The sequence below is a fragment of the Onychostoma macrolepis genome, chromosome 06 (assembly GCF_012432095.1).
Source record: "Onychostoma macrolepis isolate SWU-2019 chromosome 06, ASM1243209v1, whole genome shotgun sequence".
NCBI lineage: Eukaryota > Metazoa > Chordata > Actinopteri > Cypriniformes > Cyprinidae > Onychostoma > Onychostoma macrolepis.
Window position 1 is genome coordinate 1,347,949 of NC_081160.1, and position 18,334 is coordinate 1,366,282.

An 18,334-nucleotide genomic window follows, 5' to 3' on the forward strand; every position below is an offset into this window, starting at 1 on the left:
TTTTCTATTCATTATTTGAGAACTCCCTATTGACAGATAAAATAAAGCCAACTGAGGTCATGCATTACTGTGATTTTACCACGGTTGTTTTTACAGCAAAGTGGTAAAATCAATGCGATGCATGACCTCCTAAGGCTTATTGGTTTCATAAAATGGTAGCAACAGCAACATGAGAAAAATACAAAGGTTATCCATTAATATAAGCAATATAGTACACTAATAAGGTTACAGGGAATGAATGAGTGAGTGAGTGAGTGAGTGAGTGAGTGAGTGAGTGAGTGAGTGAATGAATGAATGAATGAATGAATGAATGAATGAATGAATGAATGAATGAATGAATGAATGAATGAATGAATGAATGAATGAATGAATGAATGAATTAATTAATGAATGGTCTCGTCTCTTTGGATAAAAGAGCTTGCCAAATTAAAACATGTATTTTTCTAAATGCAAGTTGTTAACAATGACAATGTTTGCAGTACAAATTGGTGCATTTACATTGAATGTGTTTATCAGCATTTTTACCACAGTTTCAAACTCATCCAATCAGAGTTTTGATCAGTTAAAAAAAAAAAAAGCATTTTACTTATTTGGCATCACTTAGCACTTAGCACTATAGAAGAACAAAATAAATAAGAAACAGGGTTTTTTCATCACATTTTAAAACACAAACATTGTTACAGGAGTAAATAGGTTATGATTAGATTCTCTGGAATTAACTGGACATGATCTATCATGTGTTGTAGCTGTTGTTGGATCTCGGCCGTGTTTGACAGTATGAGGTATACGCGCAGATATCCGTACATTCGCTAACGTAGCCAGATTGATGGATGGTATAATAGAGCGCTGCTCTGTACGGAAGGACATTAACGTGTGAATGATGTGTAGCCGACACATATTTAATATTTCATAACTCCGTAGTGAACAGTATGTCAACATCTGTCTGACCCTGGCCCAGAACACAGGGCTCATATCAGAAAGCTGATTACTGACCTTAACACAGTAATGGGCATGTTATCGATGAAAAAATCCTTCCCAGCGGAACACAGAGCTCCGCTAAAGGCTACAGAAAACTACAACACTTCTCTAACAGCATCTCAGTGCAACCACAGGAATGTTTTATTGCTCAGAGGTTACTCCTTTCTACCTCATGAGACTTAACGTTCTCAGCTGTGATTCATTAAAACATCAACTTTGTCTCACTGAAATATTCAGACATAATTTAAGAAGACTAATTCAGAACTTCTCAAGAAGAAAGAGGGTTTAGAATAAAGAAAGAACTGGGATTGCAATGCTCTGAGCCCCTTTATTTTTGGGTCACACAAAAGGTGACCAAAGCCTTTTTTGTTTTTTTTTCAGAAAAATCAATGCAATATATTTTTGTTCAATAACATTTTTTTATTTTTGTATTTTGAGAGAATTTTATGGCACCAATTAATATTTATGCAATAATTAATATCCATTTTTTTTATATTATTTTTAATTATTTTTTCAGTTAATTCAGTATTTCAGGTTAAAAGAGAGACTAGCTGTGCACTTTTTTCTGCATCATGGTTGATCTGTAGATTGTATTTTTTTGGTTCTATATTTCACATTTTTTCCTATGTCCCATTCATTTCTTTTGGTGGTAATTTTTGACCGTGAAGACCACAAGTGCAACTTTATTACGACCATTTAACCTTTGATTTATGCCCTCAATTTTTTAGTGTGTTTACATATCAAATGCCATAAAAGTCACCAAGTTTCATACAGTTCAGATGAAGCCATGATTTTAAAAATTTCAAGATGTCTAATTTTTATAATTAATTTTCTTTCCTAAGGATTCAATGGACACAGAAAACAGCCGCAGCTAGAAGAGATAAAGGGTACGAGGAGGACCTCAGATTTACGTTTTTTCCGTCCCGGTCTCAGTTAAAGCAGTTAGATGCCGTTACATCAGCTATTGTGGTGTTTTATGCACTTGCAGCAATTCAATTATTTGTTTGTGCGAGTCAGCTGTGCAGCGAGTGATGATTCACATAAATTCAGCCGTGAATCCCAGAGGAACTCCGACTGTTTCTCTTTGAGCGATGTTCTTCTAGGGAATGATGGTGTCACAGAGTGTTGAGGAAATGTTTTGATAAATGTGATGCGATAAAACCATCGACTGCCAAAATGCCAAGGTAGGAAAATTTCATTCATCAAATTAAACCTGATTGTTTCTCTCTTTGGAAAACTTCATCTCTTTTTTTAGCCTTCATGTCAAAACAATGGTCATTTCTACTAGTCTTAATTCATTGATTCGTATGGCTGTTCGTTTTTGTCACGTCTGGATGCTGCATTAACTTCTACCGTGAAAAACTGAACATTTATTCTGAAATATTCAATTGTTTCCATTATTTCCACATATTGCATTACATTTCAAACTAAACATGTTTTTTGAGAATATAGTTTTTTTTGTTTTTTTCCCCCAGTGTCTTCAATATCACTTTCCATTTGATTAGTCTTTTGTGAAACTAACAAAAGTAATATCTTCAATGACATCATCCATCAGGAAGTGACATCATTTTGGAGGGAAAACAGCACAAACAGCATTAAGTATTATTAATATGATTTGATGTATATTGTGATGTTTTTTGATCAAATATTATCAACATTTCATAAGATAAATCTTGAAAATGAACTTCAAATTGACTTCTTTGTGTAAGCAAAACGTCGATGTCTTTAAATAATAAATAAACCTGCTAGCATTAATTGACCAAATTGACCAATGACTAAAATGTGAAAGACATGGATGTGAATCAAGCATTCCAGTCATGATGTTCAGTAGTTTAAAGCCATAAGCAGAATCAGTAATAATGCAATACTTTAACTTTTGACAAATAGTTGGCGCTGTCACCAAATTGCTATGGTATTGGTTACAATGGTACAGTTAGTTTGTTTCAATTGGTCCAAGTATTGTGCAGATACTTGGCATCGTGTCAAATTTGTTGTTGAGTTATACAAGAACGGTGTGCCATATCAAAAAGTTTTTAGAAAAAACTTGGTATAACACCAATATGAGCAATGAATGCTTTAGAAGGAATCAGAAAAAGGATATTTTTAACAGTTCAAAACGGCAGACAATCTAGTTTAAAGCAGAAATATAAGTGCAACTTTGAACTGTTTTTGGCATCAAGACTGTAGATTTGGTTTACATTGAAACCTGTTTGTGTAAACCAAACTTTTTGAAATACTTCTGCAAATTACAAGCTTGTTGAAGGTTCTGCAGAACAGCAATGAGCATCAATCATCATATACTTTTTTTTCTATTACTTCTTTTCCCCCCCGAGGTTGACTTACATTAATCAAGTTTTCTAGTGTTACAGTTCATGACCATTTTCTCTGACACTAACAGTAAAACAGGCCTAAATCTTCTGCTGCAGTGTCTTTAAGTCTTCTATGTAAACAAAAAAAAGCTGCATCACACTGACAGATACATAAATCAATGAAATGTGCCGCTTAAATTGTTCCGATCAGACTGAAATGATCAGGAATCTTGTTGAAAATAAACTCAAAACACATTTTACTTTAGTAGTTTATTAACAATAGTATCTAACTCCTGCTTGTAGCATTTGCATCAACAGTTAGTTCTGTAAAGGGACCAACAAAACCAGAAACACCAGCCTTCAGCTGATTCATAAAACCATTCAAACAGCGACCTCAAACTCATGGATTCAAATCACAGAAGTGCATGAACTGATAAAATACACCCTGAAGGCAAGGGAAGTCATGTAAACGTAAAAGAGTCCTCTGAGCAAGTGCTCGTCGGATGTCTTGGACAGAGCTCACCAATGCACAGATCCTTCTTCCAGAAACTGAAGTGAAGTGTCCTTCCTTTGGTGGATAAATTCATAAGTGTGAGTCTCTAATAAGAGACTGTGCCATGCAGCTCTTTACCTGAGCAAGTCTGAGTGCATTAGCAACACCACTGCCAATTAGAAATAATCAAACACAGCATTATAACATCACTTCCTGGTTCCTGTCACATGGCATCGTGTGTCAGTCCAGACCGATGGTTAAAAGGACAGCATTTCTGTGGCTCAAATGCTAAAGCATAGCATGAACGGCACTAAGGTCATGCGTCTGATTCCCAGGGAATGCATGAACTGATTAAATCCTTACATCAATGCAATTTAATTGACTTTGTATAAAAGTGTGTAAATGCATTTAATTGAACATTTCTTACACTGGTAAACACTTCATTTTTAATGGATTTCGTTGCATTTAAGCTTTTATCATCGCTACATCATGATCATCACCTTGGCAGAACGGGCCAAGTTTTGGATCACTCAGCAGACTTCACTGATATATTAAAAAAAAAAAAAAGATTTGTCTTGTTTTCTTGTTGTGCTTAAATCAAGCAACAAATATCTGCCAATGGGTCAGTAAATTATTTCAAAGGGAAAACAAGACTATTCTTCATTACCCTGATGTCAGATATTTGTGTTGTTTAAGTCATCGTACAATGAAACATACTCGTAACTGTCAGATTTAAAAAAATAATTTAGACCATTTATTGAAACTAAACTGCAGAAGCGACTCATTCTGAATAATTCAAACAAATTATTTTGACATTTACACTGAAAAAATAAAAATAAAATTATATATATATATATATATATATATATATATATATATATATATATATATATATATTATCCCACTTGGTGTTTTTGTCTTGTTTTCCAGTACAGATATCTAAACTTTTTTTTTTTTAAATCAAGATACATTTACTTTAGAAGCAGAATGACAAAAGATATCAAGTCTTGTTTTCTGAAAATTGTTCAAAATGATGTGAGTGCTTGCTTTGAAAGCTGATGAAATGAGCTCTTTAAAATATTTTGTGGTGTGTGTTTAATGTTCTTCACATTCTGAAGAGTGAAACACTGTAAAGCTGTCAAAACATTGACTCTTCCTTTAAATAATGTGTCTGTGATAGCGGTATTTTATTATTAAACATGTTTTTATTAATGAACATTTCATGTTGTCATCCGCTGAGACTCCAGTCTCTCAGAAAATGACACCACACAAACCTTCTGTGGTTAAAGTGCAAGCTTATTTTCATTCAAAGCAAACTGCTCTGTGTGTGTGTGTGTGTGTGTGTGTGTGTGTGTGTGTGTTTCTCTGTGCAGCTTGAACATTTGTTTGTTGTTTTGTCTCACCGGAGCACAGAATCATGGGATGCGTTCTCCTCCATCTGACTACAGGAGGTGTAAGACAAGAAAAGACACACGTGCGGGAGAAGCCGCGTTGAGGTCAGAGGAAGGCAGATTTCATCATCGCAGACACGAACACCTGTGGAACTTCAGGTCGGTTACTGATCAACAAGATTCTCGATACACACACATCGTATCAGCAGATCAGGTAAGCAGATGTCAGATGAAACCTGAAACATGTTTGGAAGAAACAGCTGATATTTCTTTAAATAGACGGCTGAATCTCATCAAATCTGTCAAGAACACGTCCAGCTCATATTTCACCACAAAATCAGAAGAAAACTTTTTTTTTTTTTTAGAACATTAATGTTTTTTTCTGCAATATGACATTGATTTCATGACAATTAAGCACATTTTCTCGCTATAGGGCACTATGAAAGTATTTTTTTATTATTATTTTTTTTTCTAGATTCCATTTCTTTTACATTTAACTTTTGTATGGACTGAAATCATGACGCATACAATTTAACAAACATTTATTAAAAGTTTAACAAAAATGTATTTTTATGTAATTATTAACTTTTTTATTCATTTAAACGTATTGATATTTTTATTTTATTTCTTTTATTATTTTGGGCCAATGTGTGATAGTATTTCCGTGAGATTCACCCGCACAGGTAGAAGATTGTCCAAGCTCTCGTGGTTTTAGTTACACATTGCGGCATCTCTCACAGGACAGGTGATCTGCACACACTGACCAGCTCACCTTTGTCACCTGTCGGCTGAAATTTCCACAGCGCATTTGAGGTAAATCATTCCCATTTTCACTCGCCTGCTCCCTCCCTCAGGATCTGTTGTTTTTACACCGCCTTTTTGTCAAGCAGATGAGCAATCCAGAGCGATTGTTTGTTTTCCCGCAGCACATTTGTACCCGTACCTTGATTTACCGCAGGTAGCGAATCAGTCGCTGCAAACATCCAATTTACCACACACACACACACACACATCTGGCATTACATCAGAGGCAGCGGGATCCCAGGACGCGGTGAAGGTATTGGAATGTAAATCAAGCGTTTTCCATCTGAATAGCAGCGCTACCTGAGCGTTTGGGTGTGTTTGGGTAGCAGACAGCAGGCGTCTGGGGTTCAGCGACTCTTACACGCTCGCTTCATTTCATAGGGCTTGTAAACACGTTGCTGAATTGATGTTATCAATTGTGATGTTGGCAAATAGCGCCGACGCTTCCACCTCTGTGTTTATCTCCTCTCGCACACAGCCACCTGCTAAGAGGTGTCACACTTTAATGAAATTGTTTGAATATCCCTGGCGCGTTGCTAAGAAACAGCGCTGGCGCCGTAATGCGCGCAGATTTCTGTCATCAAATAATGATTAGGGCCGAGCGGAGGTGCGCGGGCTCCGCGGGATCCGTCGAGACGCACGCTCCTGACGCTTTCGCATGCGCTTCTGTCGCGCGTTAACAGTCGCGGTGGGAGCTCGGGCCTGCGCTCTGATGGCTTTATAATATCTAACAGAGCGCGCTCGCGTTTGTGAAGCTAGACCTCATGGATTTCTCACACTGTAAAGAATAAATAGTTGAGAAAATGCAGTAAGACTTTTAAGTTTTCTCAACAATATATATACATTATATATATATATAATGTATATATAATAATATATACATTATATAATAATAATAATATAATAATATTACATTATATAATAACAATATATAATAATAACAAATATATATATATATAATAATTTTTTTATTTTTTTAAGTTTTTCTCAGTAAAGATACTTTTAGCCATTGTAAATGTGTTTCTTCATGCAATGCTGATTGTCTTATTTTGCTGATAGAAAAATTGTCACAGCAACTGAAGCAGCAATTACTGTGGTTGAGGTAATGTACTTTTTTTTTTTTTCTGTTTCCTGGAAGACAAAAAGAATGTGTAAAAAGTCTCCACATTATTTAATTTATATTTGTTTACTAATGACAAATGTTAAAGGATAACTTAGACTAATAAGTAGACGACATTGTCTTTGTCAATAAAACATCTTACAAAACTAAGATATCCAAGATATCAATATAAGTGGTTGAACATACTCTAGGCCTCAAAATTAGACACACAAACCTGGCAATCAACGAATGCTCTTTACATCACAGTACAACAAATAACTAGCAATAATGACAAAACAACAAAAAAAAGTTTAAATGAAGTCAGCAAACAGAAAAACAATAATCCTATAACAGTAACTGCGTAATGTATTCATGCTGCAATGCATGCTGGGAACTCACAAAGCCTTAACATTTCAACAATGTGAAATTCTTTGTTCAGACAACTGTGTTTGACTAGTTGGGATGACATTTGGGGTAATTTTGCTGGTCTGACAAGGGTTTTTATGTAATTTCAAGAAGAAAAATACTTGGAAAAAAGTCTGAAAAGTCCAAAAGTCGCAAGCAAGATGAAAGCAATTTACTGAAAAAACAAACAAGGCAAACGTTTCAGTCACATGTTGACCATTTTCAATGACAAGCTAATGTAGTTTCAAGAAAATAGCATTTTTTTTTTTGTATTCGAGACTCAAAAGGTTTTGTAAACTGGAAAATGTGCAGTTACAGTGCAGGTTAAAGGATTACGACAAGTGAAGCACGAGGAAAGAAACACCTTTCGCTTTGCTTCGACGTCTTTGAGCGCTCTGGCCACATTGAAGTCCAGATAAACGTTTGACTCTCATTTCAGGCTTGATTTCTTCCGTCTTTTATCCGACGTGTCACCTTTGAGGAGGCCTGAAGACTGGCACACACCACAGGCGGAGCAGGTACCTCCGTGGCGGCGCAATTATCACACGGTGGGACTCCGCTGCTCTTTTCAACCGGTTTCTTTGTAGCCGATTGCGAATCGATGCACGGCCTGTCTTTTTGAGCTTTTTCGGTGCAAAAGGACAGTGCGTCTTCATGGCGAGTTTCTGGCGGGATTTCGATAACGGGTCGGAGCATCGGAGCGGTTTTGGAGCACGTCACGGCACATTCCCTCAGCGGGGATCCAATCAGGCTGCTGCGGGACGCCCGGCACCGCTCGGGTGCAAACAGGCTGTCCGCTGGGGGCGTCCACACGGAGTCTTTTAGAGACGAGATTATTGAGCTCTTCACTACAGGTTTAGATCAATCCGCCCCTTTTAAGTGCACAAGCAACAGAGCGGCGTTCACAGCTCACACACCTGCAGAGGAAGTGCTCGCGCTCAGAGGATGCTCTTTCAGTGCTCAGACTTAATGGAGTTCTCGCTTGTGTTGCATTGAAGCATCAAAGATGTTTCCCTTGAAATTCTATTGCTGCAAAAAAAAAATAGTTGGCATTTAGTGAGAGCAATTGGGAGAATTTAATTGGAAAGTTTATACTGAGATTTCTGATCTTTGATCACAGACTTTGGTATCTTGAAAACCTGAGGACAGTTTGAGACATCGTTGAGATCTCTGCTGAAACTCTAGAGAAGTTGAAACTACTGATAAAACTTTGTTATTAAGAAAAGTTTCAAAGGCTATGTTCAGACTGCAGGCAAATCAGATATTTTCAGGCAGACTGTCTGCGCTATTAATCACAAGTGATGAAATCAGATTTGTGTTTTCAGAAATAACCAACTTATCTGTATGGGTTGCTTTGGAACGACGTGTGATGAGGCATTCAAAACGGACGCAGGAAAAATAGAGGTGCATTATCTCGCTCTCCAAATAAGTGCCTGTTGAGTCGCAGTGCAAAACTCCTCTGTCGCACAAAAAAAAAAAAAACTGGTATATATTTCGATGGTCCAGGCTGTAGTCACAGATGGCTTCGGCTTCATTTGAATACTGTATGAATTCTTCATCACCGTTTTTTGACATTATCGTTGTGCTTTCGAGTTAAGAAAAGACCATTTGAAGTCCGATTTGAGCAGCCACATCATCCAGACTGAGATGCATCTGTAAAGATCTCATTGGAATCGCATTTGAAGTTCTAATAAGAAAGTGTTCATTTTCTTATTTAATCTTGTTTCTGTCTAGGAGAAACAACTTATGGGGTGCTGTGGGGATGACATTTCCCTAGTCAAAACCCAGAAACAAGCAATTTAGCAGTTCCATCATCCTGAAATCAATGGGTCATGATAAACAAAAAAACAAAAACACAAAAAATACACAAAAATACACCGTCACTGCAGAACTTACTTGCAAATTTGCTGTGTGTTTTGAGAAATACAGTCGTCAGGAGCCTTTATGTCCAATCTATCCCGCTCACATAGACACACAGGCTACCTAATATCAGTGTTATTTATTGGCTGTGGAGGAGAGTGACAGATGAGCGCAGCTGGAGACACGAAGAGAAGCAGATAAGCAGCTCATGATGGAGAGACTGAAGCTCTGACTCGAGCAGAGAGTTTAACAGGAAGAGCTTGAGTAACTCTGACCGTTCGCAATAAACACACCTGTGAGAGAACAAACCACAACCCAACCAGCAGTTACACAGGACACGCTTACATAACCTGTGTTTCCATGCATGTCTGCATTTGCCACTAATAAAAAAAAGTATGAAATAGCAGCACCATGAAATTCTTTGAAGTGCCATGAAAGTACTTGAATAAATGATACATAAGATGAATAAATACTGTAAGAAATGTATTGCACAGTTATCACTCACTGAGAAAATATTCTTTCAAATGATACAAACTCCCAAATATTACAATGTTCATGTTCACAAAGAGGTGATGTATGGAAGCTTATTTCCAGCACAGAGTAAAAAAAGGCAATTGCAGCTGAGTTGTAATTGAGTTTATATCTTACAATTCAGACTTTTTTTCCCCTTGCAATTCTGTGAAAAAAAAAAAAGTCAGAATTGTGAGATAAAATGTCTTTAAAAAAACAAAAACAACAACAAGATGCATAGTCAGAATCTGAGAAACAAAGTCAGAATTGTAAGATATAAACTCGCAATTACAGTCTTAAAACTTTCAATCGGAAGACATAAACTTGCAATTGTGAGAAGAAATGTCAGATTTCAAATAAATATCACAATTACCGTTTTTTTTTTTTATTATTCTGTGCTGGAAAAAAAGTAAAATAGTAAAAATTGCAACACATAAACTCATAACTATGTACTTCTAACTTGCAATTGTGAGAAAAAAAGAATTGGGAGATTAAGAAGTTGCAATTACCTTTTACCTTTTTTTGTTGTTGTTGTTTGTTTGTCCAAGCTGGAAAAAAACAAACAAAAAAAAAAAACCTGAGAAATAAATGTGAAACAAAAAAAAGTCTGAAAAATCTTCTTATAACAATTATTGGCAAAATGAATGTTTGGAAATGTAAACTGATATTTCCTACTGACACACTACAGCAAAAGATAGAAACAACTGACGTACAACCATTTTTTTAGCTGCTGAAAATACTAGTGTTCTAATCATTTTGGCCACCGCTGTACATTTTCATTCAGTGGCGGAAACGCTTCCATAGGGTAGAGAGACGTTATCAGGGCACAGATTACACAAGCTCCAGTCATTAGTGCGCCGTATCAGCAAACTCTATTGAATCAGAATAATTTAAGCTGTGATACACAACCCGGGGCCTGCAGGCAGGTTGGGGGCGCAGACCTCGTCACAGCATTAATTGCTATCAGATCACCATCGTTAGCAGCGTCGTTCTCGGCCAGGCTGAGCTCAGACTCTCTCTCTGTGTTAATTAACCTCAAACCCGAGGCCTGTCCGCCGGAGGTGCTCGACCCCCACTGACCGCAGACCCAGATCGCCTCCGCCGCAGGAACACTCTTAAACATAAAGGTTCTTCACAGCGATGCCATAAAGAACCATATGGAACCATTTAGACAAAAAGGATCTTCTATGGCACCGCTGTGAAGCACCTTTATTTTTAAGAGTGAACTCGAGGTCGATGCTTCACTTAACTCAGAGACGGAGAACGTAGAGGTAAGATGGCAAACCTGAACCTCCATCAGGTGTCTGAACTTCGGTGGCTCTCTGAGAAGAGAAACGTCCGTATCCGCCGTGCTGTTTACTGAGAGAGATCGGCATGAATAAACCAAAGGCATCTGATGGCACGCAGTTACCTGCTCTCGCAGGAGCGCTCGCTCTCACCCCACCAATAACCTTTAATATTTCATATCTGGCTGTGATCTGCGAGGAGAGCTTCTCTCAGGCAGCGCTTTCTCAAAGCAGAGGGCACAGGAGAGACACAGAGACAGGATTATTTTTGTACCTGTTCAAACACGGCGCGCTAAATTATTCAGCATGTTGGTCTGCTTTTACCTCGCCGCTGAAAATGCACCTACAACCTCTGACAAAAAGGAGACACGGTGAGGAAAGGAATCTCGCCTCGGGGAAGAGAAAACACCGAGCGAACGAGGAGAAAACAAGCGCGGCACTTTTCGCAACCTGCGCGGTCTGCCGAGCTGCCAGCATCTATAATTCATGAGCTATGCTCTCACAAAATGGATCATGATACACTTGTACAAGTATCCCGGGCAGACATAACCTGATATGACAAGGCTCTGACCCTCTTCTTCGTAAAGTCTGGTATTTTTAGCGGGGATTAAAAAATGCACAAGTTTTCCTGATGTCGGCCGAGTGCAGAGAGCTGCTGTGATTGGCCTCACCTGCTCTGAGCCGCGCTTAAAAGGTCAGCGGATGGACGTATCAGATTAGATGTAAGAATACAGAGTGAAAATGCAATATAATAATTCAATAATCAATGTCCATGCATGTGTTCGCAAATAACCCCCTCGTTTAAGAAATAGCCACAGATAATAATTCTGCTCCAGCAGTTTTTAAATTTAAATTAAAAAATTTAAATGTAAAACAATCTCCAATACTGGATTTACATTGTACACAATTATATGTTTAAAATTAGTATGATTATTATTATTAGGGTACAACGGGGTAAAAGGCGCCTTTGATATTACTTTCCTCTAAACCACTAGATGGCACAAAAACATGGCGTAGCACTTTCCAAAACATCCGCTTTTCAAGATGCATGTGTATATTTGTCTGGACCTTGAACCGATCGCACGCAGCAGCGCAAAGTTGATTCTGTGCTTACTTGATCTAATATTTTATGTTTTTTAAAATGTAGAATTAATGCATATATTTTGAGACAAAGGTCGTCTTAATGATTTTCAGTTTTGTTTTAGTTAATTAAAGCAACAGTTTTTAAATAACGAAAGAATATGTAAAAGCATGGTATTTGGGGTAAAGAGCGCCCCTGCTGTTGGGGCTAAAGGCGCACAGTAATTAACATGATAATTAATAGATAGCTGACTTTTCCATTTGTTGACATGACATGGTTAGATTCAGATGGTAAATATCATATATCACGTTGGGTGTCCATATTAGAGATAATCACCATGTTTAGAATGAAACCATCATATTTAAAAACTTCATATAAAAATATTGTTACTACTGTAAATCTATATTAAATTATTATTGGATCTCCTTCAATACTTTCAGAATCTTTACTTATTAAAATTATTTAAAAAATATTTATAAAAGAAAAAAAAAAAAAAATATATATATATATATATATATATATATATATATACACATATATACATACAAACTTTGCTAAAGTGATTGTTTTGAACAAGTATTATCTTAGACATTATATTAAAAAACATTATTTTAGCTGAAGTATGTGTATCAATACTGTGTGTGGGGGGGGTGGGGGGGTAAAAGACCCTCTTGCCACCTCATAGATTTATGATTTTTAAACAAAATAAACAACTTGAATGATTTATTTTCACACAAAATATGTTGCTCCATTAATGTTCAATACAACGTATATATTTTTTTCTGCAATTCTACATTTTAGGCGCAGTGAATAGTACATTTTTTTCTTACGGTGGGCCTTTAGCCCCTTTTGGAATAAAATAGCCAACTACTTTGCCTTGCCTTGCTAAACCTAATTTCATACATTTTATGTATGTTAAATGTTCAAACCATCCCACATGAAAAAAATACTATAATAATTTATAGTAAATACTATAGTGCTTATGAACCATACTATAGTAAAGTGTATTATACTGTACATATTATAGTATTTACAACACTTTAATGAATGCTACAGCATACTGTAATATTAACTATAGCGAACTGTAATAAATACTGTAGTATACTTTAGTTTTTAACTACAGTGAACTGTAGTGTATTGTAGAATAATATACCCTATAGTTGTAGAAAACTATCCACAGCAACTATAGAATTACCACAACAAATAAATGCAAGTACTTTACTATAATATGGTTCAAAAACACTATAGTATTTACTATAAATTATTATAGTATTTTTTTCATGTGGGATTGTACTGAATGATGATAACTGTATATTTGCAAGTCAATTGTTTCCCCAAGTTGTAAATAAAGATTATTGGAGTATGTTTTACAAGAAAATGCTATTTCAGTCGTTCTCATTTATTTAAAAATTAATGTGTAATTTAGTAATAATGTTACTTGGCATTTTTGTAATTATTTGTGAAATTCACTAGCAATTTCTGCATAAATCCTACATCAAATTTTTGTCATAAGTGCCCTTGCGCTGGTTTTAGATATTACTGATGTGTTATGAAGGCCACGTGTTGATGAATGCATTACTTAGTTATGGATAATGCGTTGTTCTGACTCACATTTACAGTTGCATTAAATAAACTTTACTGTCACATCATTTTTACACCATTAGCATCCGCTCAGTGCAACTAAAATCAAAAAGCAACATGCAACAATGTGATATACTTCCATTGTACCTTCACATGATTTTTGCTTTATTTTTATGCTGATAAACGATACACTTATTTCCTGTGGTGATCGACAGCATATCTCAGATGCTGTACATTGTATCTGTATTGAATCCAGAAGGTTCATCTAAGATTGATGTGATTTTTCCCTCCCACCGCAGGGACAAAAGCAGCGCTGAGGGCTGTAGTGGAGGCTCTTCATTTGGCCGTAATCAGGAGAGAGTGTGCAGAGATGAAAGATCATCAGGGAGAACACACATTTACAAATGAACACCATTACTCTCTTCACATTCAATAATCTCACAGCTTACCACGTAATTACGCCTATGAAGAGCTGAACTTTCCATGTTTCCGCTACAAAGTTCATCATGCTAATGAGGAGAGTTTCATCTCAGTAATGCATGACGTCTGATGAGCGGCCGATCCAGAGCTGTTCACCGGGACTAAACCAGCAGAAACCTGATCCACCGGTCCTCTGCTCTGAACGAAGCCCGTTGACTGACGTGCCGGGAATAATACATGACAGGTAACTGGTACACAATGTAAAACTTTGCCCAGCCATAATTAGCTGCTTTATTTGAAGTTAAGATCTAAGCTGCCTGAAAATTGTAACTTCCATAAAAGCTCTCACGTCATGTTTGTGTATGTTTACAAATGCTGCTGATGATCGATGCCTCATATCAGATTTGATGTCAATAATGCAAAACATCACTGGCGGCCGTGTGTGTCAAAACCAACTGTGGCACACCAAACTTAAATATATTAAAAACAATTTAGATTTGAGAGCTGCAGTGGTCAGTATTATTCATACACTAGTGTGGTATTTATTCATATTTTAATGAAGTTATATTCTTTCTCATTTTATTTTTAGTTTAAGTTTTATTAAATTGTATGTATTGCTTAATTATTGTCTTCTTTTAAATATTTTTATTTAGCTTTCATTTATTTTTATTTCAGTTTTACATTTTATTTCAATTACCAGATAAAAAAATAAAATTAAAAAAGTTACCATCATTTTTGTGATACTTTGTGTTACTTTTGGGTTATTTTTTCAGTATTATACAGTATTATTTTATTTGCAGTATTATTTTTCTTCTCCATTCATGAGAAAAAGAACAACAAAAAAATAAAATCCTCAAAATTTGGATTTTTCAATTTTGAAAATCTCATTAATAATATTTAATAAAGCTGACTGTCGCACCAACTCAAGTCATTTTTAAGAGTTGGATCATGTAGAAAGGTTTTTTTTTTTTTTTTCAGTTTTTTTGAATGTATTTGACCCTAATGAGGCTTTAGGTCCATTATAATGGCAAATGATTGTGTAAAATGATTCTACTAACAGGAGATAATGAGGTAGAAGAAGTTATGAGAAGAGCCGAGGCTCCGTTCTGGTTTAAAGTGGGCCACAGAATGGCTGTTGGTCTGGATCTTCTGCATCAGAGGAACTGCTGTGGACTGACTCTCAGACTAATTAAATTAGCTGCGATCAGAGGTACTGACGAGCTTTGTGCTGGACTCGATGTTGAGCCTCGTGCCTCGGAGCTCAGGGACGAGTTTCTGCCTTTTAAACCTCTGAGTGCCCTAAAGCTCGCCGGCGGACGGCCCACACTCGCACACGCAATTTGCCTGAGCGAGAGAGAATTATGAACTGATAATAAGACAGAGAGAGAGAGAGAGAGAGAGAGAGAGAGATGACCAGGGGCGACCGAGAGAAAGAGAGAGAGAAAGCGAGGTTAGACGCAAAGCACCTGAAGCGAATGCGATTTTTATTAATTCCTGTCTAAAACAAGGCATTCAGGAGTAAAATTACAGCACAAATGACAAGAACAATTACTGGAGTGATTCTTCTCCTCTGGAAATGTGTGTGATCTTTGTTTTTCAGCCGTAACCGGATAACGCTAACCAGTCTGCTGCAGTTTGCTGCTTTATGAAGCACATCCATCCAGGCTTTCTTTGACCTTCTCCTCAAACAAGGGGATCGCATGCGTATGCAAAACATGCATGCATTTCCGTACATCGCTTACAGTGCTATTTTAGTACTATTCATTTTTATCATTTCAGTTTTTTCATCCAGTATTTATATTTTATTTCAATTACTGAAAATGAGTTTATACCTTTGTTATTTGCTTTAGTCATTTTTATTTCTATATAGCTAGTTTTATATTTTATTTTAGTTTGTCATTTTAGTGCTTCAGTTTATTTCATTGCCAATGCTACACTTCTAATTTTCAATTAAATTGTATTAAAATAAATGTTTAATTTACAGTATATAATTTAGTGTATTAAGTATTTTTTAAAAGTTTTTTTCTTTTCTTTTTTCTTTTTAAGTTTTCCATTCAGTATATAGTTAGTCAAATAAAAAAAATACAAAAATACTAAATCCAGTATCTATATTTAATCTCAGCCTTATTTAAGTCACTAATAATAATTTGTAATAGTTTTAGTTTTAATTAACAACACTGATTACAGTGATGGACAATAATAATTTGTATGCACCTCTAAAAAAAAAACGCAAACTTTTCAACAGATATTTAAAAAAAAAAAAAAAAAACTCCTTTATTTACAATGCTAAAGTCTCATCTGATGAGGCTGAGAGACTGAAAATAATGTCAGACTTGCAGTATAAATCAGGACGAGTGAATCCTTAGGAACACATTGGACTGTAAAGGTCAGATATCCGCGGCTCTGTCAGCGACATCTGTTCATGATCTGAATGATTCCTCACGTTAACAGTACGTACAGTACATGTGGTTTACCTTACAGCCCCATCTGTTCATTTACCTGTCTGACATCCGCATGCCTGCGCACACCTGCTCAAACATCTGCTCTATCGCGCTCCGCACACGCGGCTCAACGGAGATCTTCTCTCGCGCTCAGAGTGATTCATTTGATGTATATTTGATCAGATAGTCACTCACATTAGAGATGCTTTGAGCTTCTCTGGATCAAGCAGATCAAGGGAAACATCTTTATTCCAATGCTTTACATAAAGGGAGTCACGTGAGAGAAACCAAACGCTGTGTGCTTCAACTGCACTACAATTAAAGAAGGAATTATTAGAAGAAACTTACACACATACACACACATGCTGTGAAGGTGCTTATATCAAATCCTCAGTATGTTTAATATCACAGAAAATAAAACCTGAAGCACATAAAACACTTTACATCTGTAAAAAAAAAAAAAAACTGACAATCTGTTTCACATTTAAAGGGATAGCTGACCCAGAAATGACATTATCTACTCATTCTCATGTTGTTTGCATGCTGATCTTTATTGTCCATGGAAAAATAACAATACTGTGATGGTGTTTGCCAGTTTTGGCAGTGTTATAGTAGTATCACTGATTTTTTTCTTTATTAATATTTAGAATTTTTATATATATATTTTTTTGTTTGTTTTGTTTTTGTTAAAGTTTAACTTATTTTGTTGTGTCTTTCTGTCATTTCTATGTTTCTGTGTTTCAATTTCATTTCATTAAATTCAGTTAAATTCAATTAAATTAATTTTAATTTAATTTAATTATAAAATAATTAAATGTTATTTTTAATTAATGTTTATTTTATTTAAACTAACAAATATATTATTTAATAGTTTTAATTTAAGTTTTAGTATATATATATACACACACGCAGGGAAATAAGTAAAATACTTGGATTTATTATTTGTGTGTGTGTGTGTAAAAATGAAACTTTAATCATATATATATATATATATATATATATATAAACTTTTTTTGTTAAAAAAATTGATCCGAAATTAATATTTGAGCAAGTATACTTATAATAATGTTTCTAATTGGAGTTGTAGGGGTAGGTTTTCGTGGGAAATTCGAGCATGGCACTGCGTCATTACGTCACGTCTGTAAACATAAAGAAGTTTCCCCGGCTAGTAGGCTATCGCATGTGAGGATCCTGCAGGAGACGGATCGTTTATAGCCTTTTCTCACAGCAGCTAGAATAATTAAATGTAGAATTTTGATGGCGGATTTTAATCAAGAAAGGATTATGTGTAATACTTTGCACGGTTTGATGTGATATGAGCTAACCGATCGTTAGATTAAATCACCATTGGTAGCGCGATTTATTGTAATGCATTTTTGCATCAAATTGGTCAGAACAAATGTGGCAGACTTGTTACTTACTTGTTCAGATGGCAATATATGGTGAAAATTTGGTAACACTTATTAACTATTAACTACGACTTTTCCCTCAATAAATTCTTAATTTGCTGCTTATTAATAGTTAGTAAGGTAGTTGTTAAGTTTAGGTATTGGGTAGGATTAGGGATGTAGAATAAGGTCATGTAGAATAAGGCATTAATATGTGCTTAATTACTACTAATAAATGGCTAATATTCTATTAATATGCATGCTAATTAGCAACTAGTTAAGAGACCT

At 35.8% G+C, this 18,334-nt stretch overlaps 1 protein-coding gene and 1 long non-coding RNA gene across 3 annotated transcripts in view; one reads left to right on the forward strand and one right to left on the reverse strand.

Moving 5' to 3' along the window:
- Positions 1–4,111, reverse strand: part of zeb2b (zinc finger E-box binding homeobox 2b) — a 102,285-nt gene extending 98,174 nt beyond the window's left edge. Inside the window, exon 1 of the mRNA XM_058778378.1 lies at positions 3,811–4,111. Coding sequence (XP_058634361.1) covers positions 3,811–3,874 — 64 coding nt within the window. The 5' untranslated portion in view covers positions 3,875–4,111. The remainder of the gene's footprint in view (positions 1–3,810) is intronic.
- Positions 1,590–14,904, forward strand: LOC131542080 (uncharacterized). 2 transcript variants are annotated; one of them, XR_009271657.1, is made up of 4 exons: positions 1,590–2,162; positions 5,229–5,385; positions 5,912–5,984; positions 14,097–14,904. It is a non-coding gene; the product is annotated as an uncharacterized LOC131542080 (long non-coding RNA). The 2 variants fall into 2 exon arrangements; XR_009271656.1 differs by lacking the exon at positions 1,590–2,162 and having other exon boundaries at positions 4,823–5,385.
- The last annotated feature ends 3,430 nt before the right edge of the window (positions 14,905–18,334 follow it).